General features: G+C 48.6%; 1 protein-coding gene across 7 annotated transcripts in view; it reads right to left on the reverse strand.

Moving 5' to 3' along the window:
* The window catches only part of mast2 (microtubule associated serine/threonine kinase 2), a 132,732-nt gene that overhangs the window by 74,144 nt on the left and 32,480 nt on the right, over positions 1–26,108 (reverse strand). For 2 of the 7 annotated variants that reach the window (XM_076726755.1, XM_076726753.1), the window contains exon 1: positions 140–1,794. The exons of the other annotated variants lie outside the window; for them this stretch is intronic. In XM_076726755.1, coding sequence (XP_076582870.1) covers positions 140–178 — 39 coding nt within the window. In that variant the 5' untranslated portion in view covers positions 179–1,794. Of the gene's footprint in view, positions 1–139; positions 1,795–26,108 lie in introns of those variants that run through there. 7 annotated transcript variants of the gene reach the window in all.

Raw genomic sequence — 26,108 nt, forward strand, 5'->3', positions numbered from 1 at the left:
TCAAGGGGCTGGTTGGGGGTTCAGACTCAGTTTTAAGGGTCAGGTTGGATTCTAGGTTTTAGGTTTAGGTTAGGCTTAGGTATTTGACTGTGATGGCTAAGGGTGGGGTAAGGCGATGATAAAACAAGCTCATTCTTACCTGGAGACCCCTGCGCCTCAAAATACTGGAGTCATCCATGATTCTGGTGGATCTGAAGTATCTTTTCCTTTTTGGTTTTCTGTTTACAAAGCTACGAAGTTCAGGCACTTTCTAAGAAGTCTGTCCACATGGAGGAAGTTACATCATAGCTTCCTTGATCCTCCTGTCTTTGTCCATCAACTGTCAACAAATGGCCATGTCAACAGAGACTGAGTTACAGATATTTGAGAGACTGTCCAATTGTTGCTCACTTCCAGGTCTGTGAAAAGCTCTACGAGTCCTGTTTTATCTTTGACGCTTCATCAAATGAGCAGACCTGGTTCACGTCAGAGGAGAATGGTGTCAAAATAAGTCCAGATTTCTCCGAAAAGATGGTCAAAAATGATAAACTTGAGGCTTCAGGGATATCCCATTCGACCAACTATTCCACCGAAGACGACATCGTAGAGAACAACGTAAGAAGCAGGAAAAGTGGTGCAGTCTTGTGATTCTGGCTGCGGATCAGAGCATCACTCCTCTGTTTTTCCGTCCTTTATCTCTTTTGTTTATTGCAGCTGCTCACAGAGGAAGGTGCGGTCTGGATGTACACGGCTGAGGACCGTCCTCTCCTCTCTCCAGTCGTCAGAGCACGTGTTGTTCTGAGCTCGGCCTCCGTCGGCCGCTCTTCCATTCATCCGTTCAGCGCTGGACACACCCCTCGGCCAATCTCAGACAGAGGTGGAGAGCGTGGACTCCTCCGTCTTCTGCCTCCGTTCTCTTGTCCTCTGCTTTTCCGTCTGCCTCCCACCCTTAAGGCACTAGTCCAGAGGAGACTCCACTGCCTCCATTATTCATGGGCCACTCGCAATAGAAATTAATGATGACAATGGGGCCCCAGGGGGTGGATGGAGGGAGGGAGTAGAGGACTGAGGGGAGGCAAAACATAAATGGGGAAGGCACCAGCTCGCTCGCTACCCTCTGGATTAATTAGAGCTGAGCTGTCCCGAACGAGGATCCCAAATCTGTGCGAAAACACAGGCAGGGAGGCGGCTTTCAAGAGTTTCTTTCACCGTCAGTCAGACTGATGGGGGAGTTCAGAAAAAAGACCTCGATCTCTCAATCACCCTCTGTTTGAGACGAGAAAAAAAGGAGTGAAAGGGAATCCAGAAGACAATCACACACACTGCCCACGCTCAAAGCTGCTGGACTCGCCCGGCGATGCACAGACGAGACAGAAAACAAGAGCTTGTTTGTTTGCTAGCAGCGGTCCACTGAGCGAGGAGGCACCTCGCATCCATCTCCATGCCAACCGGCCGGGCCAGATTCCATCTGGTTAAAGCCAGCAGAAGCTCAGGGACTCCCACACACACACACACGCACACACACGCAGGCACACACAGTCCACTCCACATGCAAGCCTGTCACACACACTCGTCATCTCTTCATCTCCTGCGTCCTCTCCTGCATCTTTGGTGTTGTTCCAAAAGGCAGCAGGAAGGAGGAGATCCGGCACAGCTGACAGTTACCACACAAGACGAGGAGCGAGGGAGGAAGGACGAGGAGGTGCAGTCTTCCTCCCTCTGAGAGAAGCACAGATCTCTTCCTTCCTCTCCTCCTGTTCTTCAAATCTCTCCGTCTCTTCTGTTGTGGCTTTCTTTGCTCTCTTATGTGTCAGTATGCTCACATGCACTGACTCCTCCCCACTCTTTCATCACTCTCTCTCTCTCTCGCTCTCCGAGGAGGCGACCAATCAGGTGCGAGCAGAAGACAGAGTCTTTGCTCGCGATGAATGGAGGGAGGACAAGCGCTCCTCCTCCCCCCTCCCTTCACTCCTCTCCGCCACCACAGCTTCCCTCGCTCTAATCACAACAAGAGGGTGTGTTCACACTGCGCGCACGCACACACACACACACACACACACACACACACACACACACAGAGCAATCTGTGCTTCATGTTTTATTATTGTGTATGGATGAATTAATCATGAGCCCGCTGATCAGAGGCTCTGGATGATCACTTATTCAACATGATGGATTCAAACACAGCCTTCGTCTTATTCACAGTCACTAGCTCCGTCCTCTCAAATGAGACACGGCCAAAAGTATGCGGACATGCAAGTATGACTCCATCAGTGAGGTCCAGCACTGATGCAGGTGTTGGGGTCCGGCTCACAGTCGGTGCTATAGCTCATTAAAGGAGTTAAACCGGGTTGAGGTTAGGCTCTGTGAAAGACCAGGACACTAAGTTCCACACCAAACTGGGAAAACCATTTCTTTATGGAGCTGCTTTGTGACAGACTGTCGACACACAGCTGGAGGAATAACTTTATAGAAAATATCGTGGTACACTGCAGCATTAAGATTTCTCTTCGTTGTAACTGAGGAGGCCAAAAAATCAGAGACAAAGACAGACCCGTACCAAAGGTCACAATATCTGGACAGGGGTGTCCACATACTTTTGGCTACACGGACCATATGTGATTCGTGCTGTTGTGAACTGAATATCAAAGGAAGTTTGGCTTCCTGTAAATCCTAATTTATACACTAAATGTTCAGCTGACGTTATTTAATCAATAAGGAGAGTCAGAGTACGATGCAGAGCCGAATCCTGGAAATCTCTTTTGTCAGATACATCTCCACTGCTGAGTGTCATTAATGTTTTATCTGAACAGACAGGATGACAGATAATGCATAACAGCCTATGCTGGAAACCAGGACACTATTTTTAACCGGTGAGCCTCCTCTGCAATAAACAGAGAGAGGAGAAGGGAGACGGAGAACAGAAGAGCAGATACAAAGGGAAATGGAGGCAGAGTGGCTGGTGTCCTCCTACGCTGCACAGACAGCGATGTGCTGATGACTCACAAAGACATGAGAAATTGTTAATGAGGAGCGATGGGTGGGTTGAATAAGTGAGAGGAAAATGCCACTACGTCCTCCACAGAGGAGGAGAGAAGGAGCTGGTCTGTCTGCTGGTGCATGTATGTACCGCATGGAGCATGAACGCATCAGCCTGCTCCCTCTTTGTGAGGAGAAACCGGACCCCGAGTAATGTTGGAGAACCAGCGTGAGGCCCCTCCCCTGTGCGTCGGGCCCCCGGCTCCTGGTCAGAGCCTCTGTGTTAATGAGAGCAAAGGCCAAAGGGGCCACAGAGAGGAATGTTCACACAGCCACAAAGAGACTGACTGACAGCAGCTTACCGACTGACCGCGCCCGCTGACTGCTCTCTGTCCGTCTGCTTCTACAAACACTCAGAGGACGGATAAGATGCCGCTCCGCTGGCTCTGGAAAAGCTGTCACATGTTTGTTATGTCTTCATTAGCTCAGCGTGTGACGTTATCCTGAACGCTCTATATTCAGAGCTTAACCACAGGTCAACACGTCCACCGTGAACAAAGGAGCTGCCCGGTTATTAGGCTCACTTTTAGGGTAAGAAACACACGAGATGCTGTGAGAGACGACATGAAACCTGAGCGTAGAGAGAGAAGGAAGAAGTGATGGTGAACAGAAAGAAGAAGGCTTTTTCCTCTGCCTCACAGTCGACTAATTAAAGCAAAAGCCTGCTCCTGCTCTGTTTTATGTCTCTGCTGTATTGGAGGTTAATTGAAGTGGTGGCCCCGGCTGTTCCTGTCAACGCCAAACTGCCAACAACAGCATTTTCCTCTTCTTATTTCTGAGTCATAAAAGAAAAAAGACAACTCTTGTTTCTTTGACCTCTCGCTCTCCCCGTTTGACCAGACAAACAGTCGGCGCTCAGATGGTGGCAGATCTGTTTTTAGCTGACGGCGTCAGGCTGCTTGAGCCCTGTCAAAAGCAGAGACCCGGCTACCTGACCTTCTGCGTGTCTTCACAAGAGACAGCGAGGACGGACACTGTGTCTGCGCAGTCAGTCTGCTCACAGCTGAAACATTTCACCATTTTACACTGGCACTGAAACACTCATTTAGGAAGGACTGTGTGCTTGTATACGTTATGCTGGTCTGCTGGAACAGGTGCTAACATTAGCTAATACAGCTATCAGAGCTAACTCAGCTATCAGGGTTAACATTAGCTAATGTCAGCTATCAGGGCTAACATTAGCTAATGTCAGCTATCAGGGCTAACATTAGCTAATGTCAGCTATCAGGGCTAACATTAGCTAATGTCAGCTATAGGGCTAACATTAGCTAGTTTGGGGTTCCAGGTGAACTCAGGCATAGCTGCTGGCTGAGGTCAAACTGGAGACCGTCTGGATGCAGTGAAGATACGGGTGCTTGGAGCCTGAAAAGATAAAGAATCATGTCCCACATTAGATAGCAAATAAAGGCGATGCTGCCATAACTGTAGGCGTCAGTGATGTTCCTGAGTCCATCTGGAACTCCCAAACTGGAAATAAGTCTGCTCCTCTGCCATCGCTTTTCACAGTCAGCCTAACATTTACTTATTTGTAATTGATTTATTCATTCAGTTTTAACTGAAGCTGCACATAACAGATCCATATAAGGCCAGATGAAATGAAGCAGTGGAGCATGTGGACACAAGCTGAGCTCACCTGTTTGGTTTGTGAGCACATCTGAAAACACGCAGCGATTTATCCTGGTGCTTAATGTATGTGAGGTAAGAGGCCGAGGGACACACAGGCCGGCCACGCACACGCACGCTCACACACACCTTTTCATACACACGCAACCATTTGAGAGTTTACACAGGACACTGTGACATCGGTATGTTATCGCTTCACATTCCAGAGTAACACCGAGTCCAACATGAGCGCATGGAAACAGGTGACCTCTGACCGGCAGAGGCTGAAGATAGAGTCTAATGTCTCTGAGCGGAGAAGCCAAGCACGCACGCACACACACGCACGCACGCACACACGCACGCACGCACGCACGCACGCACGCACGCACACACAGGGAATATTATTACTGTGCAATATGGATGAAATGTGACATTTTGTGAACTTGTTCAATACAAAGCTTCATGAAGACGGAGGCAGGTTTCACGATCGGTACATGTTTTTTGTGTGTATCCCTCTTTTCATTTACGGTTTGTTGGTTCATTAGAATCCACTGACCAGGACCCAAACCACAGATGTGCACACTCACATGCACACAAACACACATCCACCAACGCGTCTGTCATCCAGTCAAAGCCAAGAACACAACAATAACACATGGACAGGAAGTTACTTTTGTGTGCACACACACGCACACACACACACACACACACACACACACACACACACACACACACACACACACACACACACACACACACACACACACACAGGCTGTTGTGGCAGACGAGGCAGTCATCCACACTGTGTAATGAAGGAGCAAAGATAAAGAGCTCCTGTTTGTGTCACTTCATTCATCGGCTTGATGAGTCGGTCGACTGTCAGTGTGACTGTCCTGCAGCCAGCTGGACGTCTGTCTGGACAGCAGCCAGACTGATACCTCCACCCAACGCCCTGAACTGGAGCAAACATGGGGGTAAATGAGGTTTGGTGGGGTCAGGGCAGTGCTGCAATTAAATAAGACAATACCATCCAAAGCAAGATGGACAAGTAGAGCAAAGTTCACAAGAAACAAAAGAAGAAAGGCAACGAAACAAAGCCTGAGACAAATCCAGCAAACAGAGGTGAGCAACAATCAGAGTGAAAAACACGAGGCGTGTGTGTGAGATGACAGCTGAGTGTGTGTTCCTGCTTTATGCTGACAGGCTGATGCTGCTCTGTCTGCGTGTTGTGCTGACGGTGTGTTTGAACGTGTGTGTCGGCCTCCTCAGACAGGACGGCAGGAGGAGGCTCGGCCTGAATAAATCAAACACCACGGCGGAGCTCTGATGGGAACGCCGCGCTCGTCAGGTGAAATCTTCAGGAAAAATCCATCGATCGGTGCACGTCTCTCCGTCTGACACACACAGACTGGAAAAGGCTTCGACCTTACATAATCACAATCCCAGCCCTGCTGCTTCCTCTCAGCAAGACGCTTCTGTACCATCCAGGCCGTAACGAGCGCTCGGCTCGGCTTAATCAGGCTGCATGTGTACAGGAGAGGAAGAGGAGGAATTGTATCACAGTGAAAGTGTCACAGGGACTGAAGCTATTCCGGAAGATGTTACAGCAAAAGGTTTCACCTGTGTCAGGTGAAATCCAACAAAGTCCAAATTAAAGTTACAGAACTGAACCACAAAGATGAGCGATGTAAAGTTCTTCTTCCTCCACAACAGAGGAGACAATGTGAGTGTGTGTGTGTGTGTGTGTGTTTAGCTAATCTCGCACACTACTGAACCCATCAGTCCAGTAGTGTGGGCTTTGGCTTCTTTATAAACCAACATTTTCACTCCCTAATTATCAAACAGGGCAGTTTGGTCTGTTAGCGCCGTGGTCAAGTTAGCAATAATAAATCTGCAAAGTCTGGTTAGATTTTCAAAATAAAGCTCGCTGAGAAACATTTGACATTTGGTGAATTTTGGATGTGCAGGGAAGGAAGAAGTCAGGTGACCTTCATCATCATGGTAACAATAATAAACACATGGTTAATGTTGTGAAACGGTCGCAGTTGGTTTCAGCTGAGGCACCAAAAAAGATGGTGGTTTGGGTTAAAATAAGGATGTTAGTTATGGGTAGTAGCCCCCATCTCCCCCATCTTGAGTGGTGACCCACTCAAACACGTGCAGACTTTTCTTGTTCTTTATGCTGCGTCACCTGACTTTGACGGTACATTAAAACACTAGAGGGGAACCAACAGCTTCACATTTTGAAGGGCTGACAATGTCCTGTTTCCTGTCGTGACGCAGCCTGAAACACATTAGCATCACATTTGTCTGTGCTGCCAACAGAAGGCTGCATGAACACAAACAGGAGCTGTGAGGGGGATGCAGTCTCAGAACGTCCTGTTTTAATCAGCCGAAGATAAATAGACTTCATCTGAAATGTGACGTTCACTTCAATTTTCCAGTCGTTCGCTTCGCTTTGCCCCTTAAAAAGGCGTCTTATCTCAGATCTACCCCTCCTCAGACCCTCCGGCTCTGCTGGTGAAAGCCATGCACAGAGGGCCGCGCTCCCATTTTTAGTAACACAGAGAGGGAGGCATCACGCTCTGTGATGAAGCTCAGACCAGATCAAAGCTTTAGAGAAGAAGAGAGGAGGAAGTGGAAAGTGAGAGGAAGAGGAGAGGAGGGAGGAGGGGATGAAAAGGACGCAGTGTTGCATAAAGCTCTTTCCCCATCGGAGGGAGGTTGATAAGAAAACGCTGAGTAAGCCGGTGGGAGCTTTACACAGTGATGGGCAGAGAGGGCTGATGAAAGAGAACAGGGGAGAGAGGGGGAGAGAGGGGGAGAGAGGGGGAGACGGGCAAAAAAGAGGGGAGAGACAGAGAGACAGGGGGACAGAGGACACACTGTGAAGAAGAGAACAACGCTGTGTCCTACTTCCTCCCTTCACCCTCGACTCCTCTTTCATGATTTCATGGTTATATGAAATCTGCCCACATACTCAACAATTAATCAGCTCTCTCACAGTCGCGAACTCAGCATCCGCAGCTACCCAGAAGGCACTGCAACCGGTTCAGGAACAGGTGAGCGGCAGCGGGCCGTGAGGTTTCCACACTGGATCCACCTTCAGGCTCGAGAAACGCTGCACTGCTGAGCTGCGAGGCTCCACAGTCTCAGATTAGATCTTTGAGGATCTCAAAGCAGCTTTCAAACGTTCAGGCAGCAGGTTTCTCACGGCCGCCTGGCGCCCAGCGTCATTTCTACTTCAGTGAAAATGACAAACATGGCCGACGGCTGATTAAACAAAGGACGAGCTGCAATCTGGCCAATAGTGAACGTGTTAAAGACAGCAGCACTGTGAGCTGACTGGATGTTTCTGTGGTCAGTGTTTGAGTCCAGAAGAAACCAGTTCCTCTAAACTCATTACAGCCAAATTAAAAACCAGGATGTAGTCTTCATCGAAGACGCCACACAGACTGACAGACTGTCTTCTGTCTCCAACCCTCCGAGTCTTGTCAGAGCAGCTCTGGAGGAGTGAAGCAGTGTCTCATCACCAAGTGGAGGTCTGGTCTGGTCCTTCTGACCCGGCCAGAGCTCCACTCAGAGATCTACTGGCAGGCAGGAAAGGCCGACTGGAAGGCAAAAGCCTGCACACACACACACACACACACACACACACACACACACACACACACACAAAGGCTGCTTTCAGCTGATTGCTCTGTCTCGTAAATGTGTGTGTTTAACGGTGTGTGAGTGTACAGTGTAAAATGAGTGTGTGTGTGTGTGTGTGTGTGTGTGTGTGTGTGTGTGTGTGTGTGTGTGTGTGTGTGAGTTCAGACTCAGTTCAAATCATGGCTGGCGACAGAGTTCGCTCTGGTCAATACTCTGTGCGTGTGTGTGTGTGTGTGTGTGTGTGTGTGTGTGTGTGTGTGTGTGTGTGTGTGTGTGTTTATTGTCCATTCAGTCGAGCCACACTGGAGACTTTTCTGTGGCAACAACAAACAATGAAGCCTGCTGGAGAGTGAGACGAGGTCCTGCAGACAGACAGGAGGACGGACAGGGAGGCAGATGGACAGACAGGCAGACAGATGGACAGACAGGCAGGCAGGAGAGCAGAATGAGACCTGAAGTTTGTTCTGAGGCCACGAGTCGAGAGAGACGTGAGAAGAGAGACAGGAAACAGCTCACACACAACTGACCAATGACAGCTGGTCACAATATGACTCACTGTACGATTGGATAAACAGAAAAACTGCCGTCCCGACCTCTGTCTCTAAAATCTAACCTCTTTCATACTTTTCTGCTTTAACTGCAAGCTCCAGTCTTTCCCCTCTTTAGTATTTTACCACAGGTTAAGTCACCACAGGTGTGTTTCCTGGACGAATCTGTTAGCCACATTAGAGCACGGCTGACAATCATAAATACATATGCAGAAAGTTTCACCTCACACCTGTCTGGCAGACTGACAGCTCAGCCGAGCCGGCGTTTAGGTCCACCGAGTGTCGGGAAGATGTTTCCCTGCTTTCAAGACGAGAACTGAGTCAGAGCGTAAAACCTGAGAAAAGCAGCGCTGATCGATTTTCACTCCCATCATCATCATCTCAAACTGAGTCGTTCAAACTGGACTGAAAACCAGGAAAAACCTTTGTTTCTTTAATGTGAGCAGGACCTCGGCTTCAGGTAACGCAGGTAGAGTTAATGCGAGTGGAAGGAAGACTGAGGACGCCACAGCAACACGAGCACAAATCACATTACAGCCAGATAATCTTCCACATAATCTTCAGATGAATCAGTATATTTAGCTCTTCTGTGAGCGCTGAAACATCTCAGGCTGAGGTTTTAATCGCATTATTCACATAAACAAAGTGCTGGACTCAGTCTAACGCTGAGGGAGGTGACCCACATTCTCCACAGCGTGCAGGCGGCGTATTCTCTGTTTACAGGAGATAACAGCAGGTAATAACACAGAACGAGAGAACCAAGAGCAAACACAGTGCACAGCTTTTATTGGAGGATGATTTTATGTGTCTCACAGGCACAAAGCAGAGACGTCGAGGACAAAGACGAGAATCAACAGCGATAGAAAGAGACAGAGAGGGAGGGGCGGCGTCGGGGAGATGGAAAGACAATTTGATTTCCTCTCCGTCATCAGAGATGGGCGATATGGTCAGAACTGGATTAGCTCATCCCAAATAGAACAGCACAGGCTTTGAATGCCTGTGTGCTGCAGGAAGTATCCAGCATCGAGCTCCACCCGACTCAAGAGGATGTGTCTGTAACAGAGGCCGATGTACAGCGAGGAGCGACGTACAGCTAGGAGCGATGTACAGCGAGGAGCGACGTCCAGCAAGGAGCGACGTCCAGCGAGGGGCGACATACAGCGAGGAGCAACGTCCAGCGAGGAGCGACGTCCGGCGAGGAGCGACGTCCGGCGAGGGGCGACATACAGCGAGGAGCGACGTCCGGCGAGGAGCGACGTCCGGCGAGGAGCGACGTCCAGCGAGGGGCGACATACAGCGAGGAGCGACGTCCGGCGAGGAGCGACGTCCAGCGAGGAGCGACGTACAGCGAGGAGCGACATACAGCGAGGAGCGACGTCCAGCGAGGAGCGACGTCCAGCGAGGGGCGACGTACAGCGAGGGGCGACGTACAGCGAGGAGCGACGTCCGGCGAGGAGCGACGTCCAGCGAGGGGCGACGTACAGCGAGGAGTGACGTCCAGCGAGGGGCGACATACAGCGAGGAGCGACGTCCGGCGAGGAGCGACGTCCAGCGAGGAGCGACGTCCAGCGAGGGGCGACGTACAGCGAGGAACGATGTCCAGTGAGGAACGGCGTCCAACGAGGAGCGACGTCCAGCGCGGAGTGAAGTTGGTGGAGACCAAACCAGAGCTCAGAAGACATCTGACTTCACTAACAAACACGAGAAGGTGGAGCCAAGCAACAGCGGACGCAGTATTATTCCAGCTGGGAGTATTAATAAAGTGAGCTGATGCAGTGACACTAAGCATTTACCAGGAAATAATGACACCCCCAGCCAATCAGAAGCTGCTGAAACAGTATAATATCTGATGAACTGTGCAGCTCATGTTGCTCCTAACATAGAAACTGCATTAGAGTCACTGCAGTCATGCTGCCGTCACTCACCATAACGGTGAGTTTCAGAGTTTTCTGTGGATCACAGAGGAAACCAACGAGGACTCATCAGCTACCAATAACAGCGTAACAGAGTTTTGTATTGATGCTGCCAAACCAATCATGTCCCTGGGTGGATTTATGGACACACAGTGTGGACGCACCGCTTAGCGCTCACTCACAGTCCTTCTGTAGATGTGAGCCGAACAAATCCCGTCTGCCTCGGCTGCTGGTCCTGCTTTCCCTCTCAATGTCCTGATCACTCACTTTCTTTTCTCTGGCTCGGCCTCGTCAGCGTTGACAAACGGTGCTGTTTGTGAGTCGGATCAAAGCCGAGGAGGAGGAGGCTCGCTGTGGGAAAATGGACGCGTCGGGTTGTTCTTCACGGAGCCTTTGAGCTGATGAATCCACCGTTTCTCAAAATCAAAACTGTTGGCTCGGGCTTTCCCGCTGCTCCCAAAGCGTTTTATCATTATTCCTCTTTGTGGCTGCAGCTTTTTGATGAGAATCCAGTTTCATTAAAAGTCTCTGAGAAATGTCTTTGGCTTTAATCAAACCCTAATGGGAGCATTAATGGTGTTTGCCATCCAGCTGCCAAAGCGCTGATTTGTTTGGGGCTCGCGGTCGGTGTTTCACCCTCCTTTTATTCCCTTTTTGCTTGTGAATCCAATAAAAGCTGTTGGCGAACGATGAAAAATGCTATTAGGAGTGAAGCGCGAGAAGGAAACCGATGACCATGAGGAGAAAATGGAAGCAAAATAAAGACCAGTGAAAGGTCTCGTCAGCTGGCAGGAGGACATGTTTAATTGTTTCCACTGTGACTGAAACTGCAGTTCGCTGAACGGAACAATAACTCCACCAAAACACAAACACCATGAAGTGAACTGTAATGGATTCACATCACAGAGGGAGGGGGAATGAAGTGTTCACTGTGTCCTCATGAGGACGTTCCAGTCAGCATTTTAAGCTTGGTAAATTTACAGGATGTGGTCAGGAACACACATCCTGCAGGACAAAGCCCAAAGAAAGAGCCTCCTCTGGGGGAGATAAAGGGAGGCGCAGAGGGAGAGCACGATGCAAAGACACGGTGGGAGGTGAACCTGAGCAGGTCATTACCTCTGAGGTAACAGGAAGTGACACTTCTGCATTTTCAATGGTGCAAACTGTCAAAGTATAACAACAGATATAATAAGTGAGGAGCAGTAGCTGCTGCCTGTAACATTACAGAAGATCACGTGATGGTGGCTTTGTCATCTGATTGGTTCCCAACTAGACCGAAGTGTTGGTGTTGGCACGTTTCCATCTCTCAGATTAGCAAAGTCAGATTCTACACAGAAAAACCTGAAGTCCATGTGGCTCCGGACAGGATTCCCGACGTCTGAACGCCCGAACAGCCTGCAGCTCACTTCACCTCACGCTTATCCAACGCAGAGCACAGCTGATCTGTGGGGACGAAGCAGAACGCCTGCTCTCCAAAACACAGATTTTATCAGTGTGGACTTCAGGGAAGGTGTGAAAAACACGTCGAAAACACCTCTAAACCCACAAAGGAGCTTCTACCTGCGCCTTGTCTTGCTGTTATTGTGTTTTATCACCTGTGTGCTGTGTTGCTGTGTGAGGCTGGATATCACAGCTCTAAGGAAACAGACCTGCAGCACTGAGACCTGAAACTCTCAAGGAACGAAAGATGCCGTCAAATGTTTGACGGCTTTTCTTTGATCACAAAGTTTAGAATTTAAATCACAAGTTTTTTGCACAGCTGCTCGTGTCTTAAAATATAAAGTAAAACTCTTTGTAAAATAGTTAAAAGTCGTATCAGGGAGTGAAGGAAGGGGGAATTACTGTGAGTTTCAGCTAGAAAGTCACCTGAAGACATTAAAGTGAGACGAAAGAGAAGATCTTTATCCAGTAGAAACAGTAAAATACTAGCAGGCAGCAGCTGTGAAAGCAAAGCTCTGGATGTTTTCACTGCTGACACACCGAGCTCACTCAGGCCGAGGGGGACTCAGCCTGGACGTCCTCGGATGCTGGGAACTCATCCATATATAGGTCGCTATTGATTGGAAAAGGAGTGATCAATGCTGAGAGGGATGCTCTGGGATCTCACACACAGACGCTCTGGACCAGCTTTAGCGGTCATGTGACATCCGCACTGTGTTACTGGGCAAAACCATGGAGACAGACACAGTGACGACGCGGCTTATGTGAGAGTAAATGATGTGACGGAGCGGATCCATCGAATCACTGCGAGGACAAAATGAAACCTGCTGGAAAAGTTCCCAGAAGATTCCAAACTAAATCACATTTGGTGCATTCAGAGCAAAGATTACATGTCAGCTGACGACGACTGGTCCACCTCCAGCCAGCAGAGCCGAGACGCTCGCTCGCCACTCCCACACTGCTCAAAAATGTCGTATTATTGGTTTCAGGTCATGTGTTCAATAAGCATTACTGTGTTCATTTCACGTCTCGCGGTTCTTCTGAATCGAGTCTGTTCCACATCGACTTACAGCACCTTCCTCTTTAATGCCGTAATATCAAACTATAAACTACATGAAATGGTATCTCAGACGCTGCATTCAGCAGCAGGGACAACGTCCCTCTGTCCTGAAGTCCTCCTCTCATTCAGGAAGCGTCACTCTGTGAACCTCACAGCTCTAACAGATGAATACTTTGCCTTACGAGTGCTTTGAAATGACTACTTGTGGAGTCTGGACGCCTCTCGGCGTCGGCTGTGTGAGCGAGCGGCAGCAGGACGCATTAGCTCGCAGTGAGACTCAAACAAACTGGGAGAGACGATGATTTCAGCTAAATGTGACCGAAATGAGAACTACAGGAGCTGAGAGTGTCTCCACCTGCACAGAAGGCAACGGGGTCGTTCTGCGGGAAGGAGGACGTAACTCACAATCAGGAAGTTAGCATTTACGTAGCGACATTAGCTCGCAGCATGACAAGACGAGCGGAGAGGAAACAACGAGGTTCCTGCTGTGACAATGTCTGTATAACAAACACTCGCAAATGATGAATTGGGCAAAATATGCTCTGATCTGATGAAACTCAGCAAATGTGGAATCAGTGAATTTCAAAACAGCTCCGACTAAGAAACTGAATTTTAGGTGGACGAGTGACGTCTGGCTGAGACTGAACCAGCCCAGCGATGAATCAGTGTTCAGGGCCGTTAAGGCGGTCAAACTGTCGATCACGCTGAGCTGAGATCTGAGAGGAGACAGACCACCTCCAGACCTGGTCTGGACGATCAGGTTGCTTCTTTTTGCATTCACACGTGAAATTTAAAGCCATAACGGTTATTGATTATTCTGTCTCCATCTGACTTCAGTGATTCACTTCATGGATATTTTTCAGGCTCCAGTAACACAAACACACACAAACAGGTGTGATCACGTGCTCACACACAGGAAGGCCTTTCTGCTGATAATTAATACCTTCAGCAGAGATCAATACATTAAATGATGGATGGACGGCAGCACGAAGCACAGGAGGGAGACGGAGGAGGAGACAAAGGGAGACGTTCAGAGAGTAACGGGATCTTCTCTGAAACTCGGTCGATGGAGATCACATATCTGCTGAATCTGACTGACCCCAGATCAGCGGCTGGAAATGGAGACCAGAGCTCCAGTTCAGCACATTCTGACAAACACTTTCAGTGCAACACCCCTGAAGACCAAGACGAAGCCACACCTGAACCCTGGATCTCACTGCAGGTGGACAGATGCTACCAGCTGACGCTATACCTAACACAGCAAACAAAGGAACACGAGAACACAGCGGAGAACATCGACTGTTCTGCCCTCTTTCTTCTCAGTATGTGGCCGTTTATTACAGCAAGAACACACACACACACACACACACACACACACACACACACACACACACACACACACACACACATGCACGCACGCACGCACGCACTCAAAGGCTGCAGGCAGCAGGGAGAACTACTGCAGACAAGGTGTGAACATTCTGTTGACCAATCAACAGACAGCTGTGGTTTAGCTTTAAGTACTTAAACTGTGCGCCAGGTTCCTGGACAGAGGCGTAACGAGAAAACGGGACGCGATGGAGCGTCTACTGCTGCCGTCCACGACTTCTGCCAATGAAAAGGCAGAACAAGCTGGACTGAGCTGTTTGTTGTCTTCAGAGCTCTAAAGGACTTGATCAGCCTCAACCGCATGCACGACAAGGCAGCGTTCATGAGACAAAGACAGACACGAAGAGGACGGCAGCAGCAGGAAACAGAGGCCATGGAAGCCAGAGAGCGCTGAGCGTGCTGTAACCCTGTTAGCGTGATTGATGTTGGACATTAGGTCTTAGACCAGAGGAGGCTGCTGGGTCGACCCCTAAAACCATACATCACCACAGACTGCAGACTGTCCCCGCTCCATTACAGAGCCGATGGCTCATTCTGCTAATTAACCACCATTCATTTGTGTGTGTGTGTGTGTGTGTGTGTGTGTGTGTGTGTGTGTGTGTGTGTGTGTCTCTGCATGGTTAAAAAGCTTGAAGGGGTGCTAATGAAACTAAGTCGAGCAGGTTCCCAAATAAACCACCGAGCCGTCAATAATCCTGCTCGGCTCATCATGTGAACACTTGGACGCACAGAGACACAGAGACGGACCGCTGACACGTGTCCACAGCCTGGAATGAAGACGTTTTCAGGGAAAGGACACTTTGATGCTCATTTATCGGGGCAGACGTAAAAAGAAAACTGTTTCCACCTTTCGTACAACCTCAGAGAACACAAATACATCAAACTGGACAGAAACCATCAAATCTAACAGACACATTTGTGAATCTCACATCATACACCCACTACTACCGTAATCAATACAAACACACATTATTAGAATCAAATCAATAACTGACCACAGTGAATGAATGTCACATCCTCGTCATGACTCAGCAGATATCTAGTGTTTCTGTGGTGGTGACAAAACATTAAAACACACACATGTAGCACATGAAGAAAACAGAAGCCCCTTCGTGCTGTGCAGGGAAAACACTGCACCAAACTCCCTGTAAGAAACACGACATTTTAACAATCCTGTCATGTCCACAGACACAAGTTACTCCACAAACACGAGATAAAGAGCGTCACATGCTGACAATCTTCTTGTCAGTTCGGCATCAGTATAATCCATAAGGAGAAACTCTTTTCTATTTGACAGATTTTGGATTTTGTGGCCTCATTTCATGACCAGCATTGCAGCCACACTGGATTCATTCCTGCTGTTCACTCGTGTTCACACACTCACAACCTGCACTGTGTTTGAGCAAAGCATTAAAACGCTGGTTTACACCCATCCTGAGAAACGCATGATTCTGGGGGAATACTCATCCACTGTCTGTCTTATTTTCAGACAAAGGTTTTGTAGTAACTTTCATTCCAAGATGACACTTTCAGAGTTTATACAGTTAACAATAAACTGGGAGTGAGAAGAGCTGGAAACTGGTCCACTGACAGAAAGTTAAGGGAACAGACAGAAGAGATGCTGGCGATCCTATGAGTCCTTCTGGGTCACAAACGACGGCGTCTTCACGCCTCCAAAGAATCTCCAAAAGCTCTTTTTGAAAAGAAATAAACAAAAATAACGAGTCCTGTTAAAAGGCTCAACTTCAAACACAGACGCAGTAACACACTCTGTTTCTGAGGTTCACCAGAGGCAAACTGGCAAAGGGCTAGAACAAAAGACTAGGGCATCCTTATGAGAGTGTGTGTGTGTGTGTGTGTGTGTGGTACAATAATACACCCCCGCCCCCCCCGCTGTCACACTCTGCTCTCTGTAAGATACCAAACACACACTCGTCTCAAAGTGCAAATGAGGAAAACAAAGCGTTCAAAACATTATTAAGCAGAGCTCCCAGGGTGTGAGGACACACACACACACACACACACACACACACACACACACACATGCACGCGCGCACACACACACAGCTGCATGAAAGATGAATGATACACAGGCAGAAATAACTGTGTGACAGTGCTGCTCTCCTCTGTGCAGTGATCTGCTGTTAAGAAGGCAGACTGCAGACCAGGACTGCGACACACCAGAACCAGAACCAGAACAGGAACAGAAACCAGAACCAGAACCAGAACAGAAACCAGCGCAAAGCTGTTTATACAAAGGAAGGAAAAAGTGAAGTTCACATCTGCCAAATTTACAACAGGGGACAAATAATGAAGAACGGAGGAACACACACACACACACACGTACATTGAGGCAAAAGCCAATGAAATCTTCAATAATTACGACAGACATGTTCCACTTCCTGTTCTGATTGACAGGAGGAAGTTCCGCCTCGCTTGACCTCACTAATCAATCTCTGCAGGCAATGAATCCAGCTGTCAATCAATGGCTCAGGTCCAGTGCTGCTTATCAAAGACCGGCAGAGATGTGTGTGTGTGTGTGTGTGTGTGTGTGTGTGTGTGTGCGTGCGTGCGTGTGTGTGTGTGTGCGTGTGTGTGTCTAATAAATAAAACACTAAGCACTGAGAGCTGTCTGAGTGCGTCTGGATTGAAGGATTTGTGTGTGAGATCAATAAGAAGTGTGTCCTCTCTAAATAAGCGTCTGTGTGCCACCATGTTTTTGTTACATACTGGGGACTTTTCCCAGAACTGACACAGGACAGGAAGTCCTCATGGGGACCAACGCTCGGTCCTAATGAGGACAAATGTCATTTCTGAGGCCCTGGTTAAGGTTAGGGTTAGAGTTTGGGATTGGCTGACCACAATCAATGGAGCTCAATGCAATAGCTGCCCAAACTTGTGTGTGTGTGTGTGTGTGTGTGTGTGTGTGTGTGTGTGTGTGTGAGAACAGTGTGTCCTGCTGTTTATACTTGGTCTCAGGTTTAATTACCTGGAAAGAGGGAAAAAAGAAAGATTCAGGTGGAGGAAGAGGACGGCTGCAGAAGAAAGGAGGAAGAGGTTAACAAACACACACAAACACACACACACACACTTCAGCCACCATGAAATTCCCGTCACGGACACTTTCAGACACCAGAATTACAAAAAGAGTGAAAAGTAATCAGAGAGAGTGAGAGCCACAAAACAGCTGATGGAAAACAAACAGTGAAAGGATGTGTGTGTGTGTGAGTGTGAGAGTGTGTGTGTGTGTGTTTGTGTGTGTGTGTGTGAGTGTGAGAGTGTGTGCGTGTGCTAGTCTGAGCTGAGAGTCATGGAACAAAAATCCATCATCAGACCACAGCACAGCTATTGTTCTCCAGAGAATAAGAGAGAAATCAACAGAAATGCAGAGAAACTTGGACCAACAAGAAGGAGGGATTCGAACCCAGCAGTCATCTGACAGTGGACACGGCGGCTGAGGGGGGAGGTCTGTCTCTGATTGGTCTGTTTGTCGAGGTGAGAAACGTCGTCTCAGGCCAGACTTCAAACCACACGGTGCATTTCTACATGATACATCTCAATTTGTACTAATGTGTCGACAGGGTTGTATTATGCATGAGAAATGGGTCAGGCCTGATAAATGTTTGATTACATGAGGTTTCATGCAGAACATTTGCATCAATAAACTATAACTGCAGTGAGAATCGCGGTGGTGGTATTGTGGTCTGCAGATGAGACCGTCTGCTCGAAACGTGGAGGAATAATCAAAGGTCGGACTTCAGATCGATTGTAAAATATTCAGCTCAGGCTGACGTGAGCAGTGAAATCCTGCTCTGAGATCTCAGCACAAACACGAGCGGTCGATCAACGGGTCAGTCTGTCACGAGACAACGAGCTGACGGACATCTGACCATCAATAAACAGCAGAAACAGCACATTCTCAGGTTCCCGCTCCTCAAAGGTGGAGATTCGCAGCTTTTCTCTGGTTTACATCAGAGTGAAATGAATAACACACACCTGCAGACGACAGCGTGGGCTCTGGAACACAACGTTCAGTCATTTCACAGATTAAACGTCCATCGATCGAATCGAACAACGGCCACACAGACACGGCACACCCGCAGTCCTGAACGCCGCGCTGCACAGCGGGTCGTGTGCGGCGCTGCCATGGATGCGCGGTTCAGAGGGATCCTGCCGTGTGAGAACAAACCTGCAGTAATGAGTGAATGAAACGGCCCTGAGCGCGCTCTTAAACACTCTGGATAAGGTGGGAAACGTCCTAAAGCAGAACGCAGCCCCTAATCAAACCCTCTCAGAGGGCTGTTTGTGTGAGCGCTGTGTGTGTATACATGTGTACTCCTGTACTCTGACGGTGTACTCTGCTGGAGTAAACAGAGAGAGCCAAGCAGAGGCCTGTGGGGATCCACAGAGCACAGCCATGTTTTATCTCCACTCTGCTTTTATCTGCTGTATGGGAATAAATACAGCCTGCATCACTCCCAGATTTCACACACACACACACACACACACACACACACACACACACACACACACACACACACACACACACAGCTCGCCTTGCTGAACACAAACACTCCTGAAGTTAATCAAAGCGAGCAGCGGAGGCTGGATAGAGCTATTGATTAGCACAGGAGGCTCAGAGCTGAGCAGACAGAGGAAGAACGAGGTGAGTGAGTCATCTCACATGTTCACAACATCTCTGAATGGCTGACAGTTACCAAGGTGACAAGGACACTGCGTTTCTGCAAAGTTTGTGTGTGGCCGAGTGCATTAGTGTGTTTCTGTGTGTATAATCAGTGTGTGGGTGTGTGCATGTGTTTGTGTGTGTTCGTGCAGGATCAGGGTCTTTGTGGTGCAAAGTGAAGGATTCAGGCGTCGTCCTGGACTACAGGGAGACGAGCAGCGATTACGGCTTCTCAACATGGCCGCTCCTCCTCGACTGAACGCCACCAGCAGCTCACTGCTTGTGCGTTCGCCGCAAACCGTACGAGCTTTACAAGCCGACACTTTAGCAGGCTAACTAAGCTAGCTGCCGTCAGCCACCTGTCCAATAGAAAAAGGCCAACTCTGCAGAGCCAATGAGCTGGTCCAGCTCCACCTCTCGTGGCCATCGGGTCAGTGTTAGGGTTAGGGGGTGGGGCTGGACTCAGAGGTGGAGCTGGACTAAGACATGGTCTCCAGTTCAGGATTGAGCTTTGTCCATTTGGCGTTTTGCATCCATATTTGTCTTTTCTCTGCACGGCGTCCATCACTTTCATAGCTTCCTTTTGACTGCTTTGGTCTCACCTTCAGCTGAAGACACCACAGCAAAATCTTTGGCCAATCGGTGGTAATTAGCTGCTGGACTACTGACTGCAATACCAGACAAACTAATGACTGATGATTCTGTAAATAATTGTATGTTTCAGTCAGATTCATCCCAGCGCGCCTTTCCCACATTCGCTCTCATCTAAATGTCTTCAAACAGCAGAACAAATGGAGGCCGTTTGCCTGAGAGAGAAAAAAGTTCTAATTTCCACTTGAAGCGTCTCCTCTCAGCTGTGAAGAAGCGACACAGAAAAGACCCAAAATAAAACCTCTTTATGCCGGCTAATTATTTCAGAGAAATTAGCTGCCTGGAGCCTCGACTGATGTTGTGCTTTGTTTTCCCTCCGAGCATCTCGAACGCGCACCGATCGCACGCAGACTCTCGTCTTTCACGGTCTGTCCCTAATTGCTGTCTGCAGTCAGTCATGCTGGATCTCACTGCGGGAGGTGACTCTGCATGATAAAGTGTCTGCGGGTGTGTGTGTGTGTGTGTGTGTGTTAGTGAGAGAGGGTGTGTGTATTGGTACGTAGTTCACTCGATATAGTCAAAAATCAAGTGGAAGCAAATGAACCAGTAAACCTAATTCTGGTGTGTGTCGTGTGTCGTGTGTCGTGTGTGTGTGTGTGTGTGTGTGTGTGTGTGTGTCTGTGGCTGATTGTCAGGAGCAGGCAGGAGGTAATTAGTCAAACACAGTCCAACTGAAAAGACAAAAGGACGACGATGAGAAAACGAACAGCCCCTCTGACTTCTTCCTGTTAGCTGCAGAGTAGTGGAACATCAGCAGGGATGGAAATGGAGTCAGGTTAATATTTTCACACACACTTAGGTCTCTCCATCCTGCATCCATTCCTGACTGGACGGCTAGAAGCCCTTTGCTGCTAATAAGGCAGGAGGTGAAAGCAAAAGTGTGAGGAAATAAAGAAAAGAAGGAGAAAAAGAGGAGGAGAATGAGCAAAGAGTTAACACATGAGGCCAGAAAGAACAAGTGAGCGATGACGAAAACGAACAGAAAGCAAGAGAGGATGTGAAAACGAGGATACGCTGGCAGATCAGCGGAGGAGGCTGGTGGTAATTACAGGTTCGGCGGCGGCTGACCGCTGACTCGAGGACTCCTGCACTGTTGAACACACTCCTCACATTTTCAGCCAATTAAAGTCTGTCACCGTGAGGAGAAACTGGAAAGGTTGCAGCGGTGACAAATGAGGAGAGAGGAGCGGCAGACAGAGCCGAGGAACCGAACGCCGGCTCAATCCTGCAGAACGGGAGCGTTTGTTATGAAATCAACCCCCTGAAAGAAGAGCCTTTACTACGTCTGACCGCTCGTGTGTTTCACTTATTTATCAGCCCATTCAAATGTAATTAAGGACCGCATCATAAAAAGAAAACAGACTTTACAGCTGCTTCAGCGTTACGAGTAACTGCACTGAGCAAAGTTTTAAAGTGAAGTCATTTGCAGTAAAGGGCTGCAGGAGACCTTCACGTGCTGCTCATCCACATCAAAACGCACCTCCATCGTGAACTATCTGCTCGAGTCATCGTACGATAACACACCTGACCTGACGTTTGATTCACTACGCAGCCCTACTCAAAGAAACAACCTCAGAAGAATCAGTTTACACCACAGGAAGTGGCGTGTTTTCGTCCTGACGTTGAAAAAGACATTTAAATGTTCACGGCAGATGAATGGAGCTCTGATCCCTGAGCCTGAAGGACTAACAGACGGGTGCAGAAACACAGAAGTGAAGGGTGCTGGTGTCTGTTTGAGTGACAGTGAAAGTTTAAGATATGCTGAAACGCAGTAAAACGCTGACTCGGCCTCCATCCTCTGACAGAGCAGACACAGCCGCTCACTTTACCTCCAGCTCTAATTTCATCCAGCCGCCTCCGCCCTGGTCTCAGCCCTTCTACCCCCTGTGTGAGCTTGTTATTACCCTCCAGCTGATTTATTCATTCTGTCCATCACGGTGCTGCTCTCTCCCCCTCCATCCCTCCCTCTGCATAATGTTTTCCATCTCATCTCCGGACGCTCCGCCGGAGTTGTCGGATCTCTTGTCTGCTGAGGTGTGAGACGGGGAGTCAGACCTGTGACCTTCCTCAATCCCTCCCTGCCCTTCACATTTGAGGAGGAAGCAAACAAAACAGAAACCTGCTCACATTCAGGAAGCGCTTCGGCATCCATCCACAGAATCACTGCTCCCCACTTACAAACAGCCGGGACTGACGCGAACGTGACTTCCATCCAGGCGCTGATGACTGAAGTGCTGAGGAGCACGCTGAACAGGGCCACAGACACCACGGCAACCATCCCAGAATACTATCCATCTCTGTGATGGTTAATCAACAGCCAGTCAAAGCCCTCAGGCGCCATCGCCGACAGGCTCAACAGCAAGTTACACTTCGGTTACTGCAAGCAGAAAATCTCATGACTCTGATGTCAGGTGGTCATGTGACTTCAGGTGTAACACACCTGAGGTCTTGGCCTCTGAGCCGCAGCAGGTACATGCTGGTCAGTTTCCACTTTTAGGGCTTTCTTGGTTTCATTCAAACTTTACTGGAGTTCCTCCAGAGAGCGCCATGGGTCCTCGTGTCTTTCCTCTGGTCAACATCACCATCCATCATAATCTCCGTACGCTGATGACACTCAGCTGTCTGTCTCCGTGTCTCTCAGCTCGTCAACAGCCTGGATTTTGTCTCCATCTGTGAGGGTTTAAATTCATTATATCTTCTGAATCTTGATGCATTATTGATTTAGATAAGTCTTATTTATTCTATGGTTTAGGAAAGTCCTTGTTTAAAGGTACATTCAGGTTGTTTGAACAAGGAAAACCTGTTATATGATTGTATTAGAAATTTTATTCAAGATTCTCTCATTGCATTTCGTTAAACTGAAAAAAAAAACTGCTTGCATTGCAGGTGTCAGTGTTTTTCTTTCAGATAAACCACTCGTCTCTCAGCCGGACCTCCAGCTCAGCTCGCCTCTGCGCTTCCATCCACCAACACATCGAGTGACTCTACTTAAGCTAAAGCTTTTCCTTCTCGACGTAAAGAGGATCAGGAGATGAAAGCAGAGGAACAGTGAAGACAGAAAGAAGACGACAGAGCCAGAAAATGGCAGCAACAATTCAGAGAGAAAGAGAAATTGAAATAAAAAGGATAAAAGGAGGCGAAGACGACGGCCAACGAGGAGGTGAGAAGGAGAAAGAGCTCTGAAAACACGTCCAACCGGCAGGTGAGTTCACGTTTCTCAAAGCTCTGTCTCAAACCTGAGGGGATTAGACAGGAAAGAAAGGCATGAAATGTCTCATCCATTTGGGAAAAGCACGTCTTGGTCTTACAGATTAACACACTGAACACACACTGAATTCATCTGAGCGTGAAGGACAAAACAGACTCCACTGTGTTTATATAGGAGGGACGATTGGACCAATCAGGCTCTGTTTAACAGGTTTCCTCAGTCTGATCAGCGGAAGAGACGAGCGATTATAAAATAAGACCAGAGAGAGACATGAGAGAGACATGAGGGAGACATGAGGGACAGGCCTTCATACAAACAGCAGATTCCTCTTGTGTTATAATATCTCATCTTATAACAGGAGTTTGGTTTACCTTCAAAAATCCACAGCGAACCTGAAAAAACTCAACTGATAAACAGCTCAGAATGTAGAGTAAATGAGTGTGTCTGCGTGTGTGTGTGTGTGTGTGTGTGTGTGTGTGTGTGTGCAGCACACTGTAGGTGGCTGCTGATGAGATGGGCATGTGTGTCCTGCTGTTTCTCAGCAGGTGAAGTCAGAACAGAACAGGACACAGTTTCCTTCTTTAGCTATGAATCACACTCATGACAAGGACGACTGACAGCCTGCGGCAAGAAGAAGAGGTGTGTGTACTGCGTGTGTGTGTACTGCATGTGTGTGTGTGTGTGTGTGTGTGTGAGAGAGAGAGACAAGTGAGTGTGAAAATAAGCCGGAGAGGCATCACGCAGATATGCAGGAGATAAGCAGTGTGACATCCAAAAGCACACACAGGCACACACTGTGCTCTCTGTTCACCATCTCCTCTGAGAGAGTCCAACCTTCAGCATGAGTCATCCTCACAGTCTCTGGCCTCAGAGCACCTCTGCTGAGCTCTCACCACAAAGACACCGTGCAGTCAGAGTTCACTGGATCCGTTTCCATCTTCGTGTCAAAGGAACGTGTGACGTGGTTTCATAAACGTCCACCTTCAGCATCACGCCTCAGAGGTCAGGGGTCACATGGAGCGAGTGTCCAAGAGGACACCGTTCAGGTTAGCCTGCTGCTAATGCTAATGCTGCTAACTAGTTCCTCTTAAGGAGTCAGAGCAAAGTTCTGGCGAGCAGGCACATGGAGAACAGATGCAGGGCGTCACATCCATCCATCCATCCATCCATCCATCCATCCATCCATCCATCCATCCATCCACTCGAGCTGATTATCAGCGCTCAGCGAGCGGACATGACGCTCCACCTGAAACTTCTCCAAATGCACAGGAGGGGACAGATTTCAGAAATTCATTTTACATCATCTCAGTTAAAACCGCCTCGATGTCTGCAAAGGAAAAAACAATGGTGGAATCTGCGGTGGATCTCGTCCATCCTCTGATGCCGAAGGCTGCTGGACGGTCTTTGTGTCTGTCGGACACGGCGGAGGAGAGCAGGTACGAGTGCAGTAATTATTCAACATGTCCTCATGTATATTTGAGCGGCAGCTGCGTCAGCCTGGTCCTCCGCAGCCCGATGGATGCTGAGGTCACTGAGGCCGAGGCCTGACGTCTGCAGGCAGCAGGCGCTCTTCACAAAGACCTGCCTCCACGCCGGATGCAGGAGCGCCGCTCAGCCTTCGCCAGGCTTTATCTACCTCCTTGTTTGCACTGATGAACATCTTGCAGAGAACAGTTTGTCTCATATTTCTAAGAAGAAACCATAAAACAAGATAGAACGTCTGCATTAGCGAGCTTTGGAGGTCCAGCAGGCCCAGGCTGGTCCCTCTGCTGCCAGTCTGCAGCTCTGACACTTCTCATTTTACAACATCCATCAAACAAACACGCGAGTCCGAAAGTCTGAAGTCTTTCTTTAAGATGATCTGAAAGAAATGCAAAGACATCATCGTCTGTCCTGCACATAAAAGTCTGGTTTATGCAGATTTACACGGACACTGCCTGACTTCTGAGAGGACGACAAGAGAAAAAAAAAGGATGATAAATGAATAAATACAATAAAAACATATGAATGGATTGACTGATGCCTCAATTCATCCCGTGAGATAAACTTTGGGATGATGATCAGATTTAAGGATTCATTTTGGTCTTTTATCTGCAAACAGTACATTATCCTTCAACATAAAGACGAGCCGCCGTCTCTCAGTGTGACGACAGGAAGTGTGTGGATGACCTCCGGCGGACCGTCTGACGGCGAGTGGCAGAGGGTCAGACGCACGAACAAGGCGAGAGCTTTTCTATTCACCTCAATGTGGTCGTGATCTCATTTCAGACCCTCGTGTGTGCGTCTCGCTGCATTTAATGACGATGTGATGAAAAAAACTTGAGCACCGGCTGCTACAATGCAGCAGCTCTCTGCTTTCATCTCCAGCCCCGTATCCCCCTTCCAGCACAGTATTTCATTTCCCTCTCCCTCCAAAACAAATGCTAATACGATGCTAATCTGATTGTGTGTCGCTGCAGAGATTCACCTCTTCAAGCCGCTCTGTCAGAGAAAGGACCGAGCTCTCAGAGACACTCACACAAAGACGATTATTGTCTTTCTTTTCAAATCCTGTGTCTGTCCACACACTGTCCAAGAGCTGAGCATTCAGGCCAGTTTCACTGGAAACACACACACACACGCACACACCACCTGGCACTTGCAGGGGTTACCAGGCGATGGCTGGTTGTTAGCCTGGGAACACACACATGCACTTAAACAGAAGTGTGTCAGAGAGAGAGGAAGCAGGAGCGAGCAGACCCTCGTCCATTAGTCGAGAGGTAAACACCATCTGGACATCCACAAATGTTTTCCCAACACACACACACACACACACACACACACACACACACACACACCATGAGCTCCATTCATTTCACTTAATAACGTGCACAGGGACACATTAACGACACAGGTGCTAACGACACAGACAGAGAGGGACCCCGAGGGAGGGACTTTTCTG

Source organism: Chaetodon auriga, chromosome 3 (assembly GCF_051107435.1).
Source record: "Chaetodon auriga isolate fChaAug3 chromosome 3, fChaAug3.hap1, whole genome shotgun sequence".
Taxonomy (NCBI): domain Eukaryota; kingdom Metazoa; phylum Chordata; class Actinopteri; order Chaetodontiformes; family Chaetodontidae; genus Chaetodon; species Chaetodon auriga.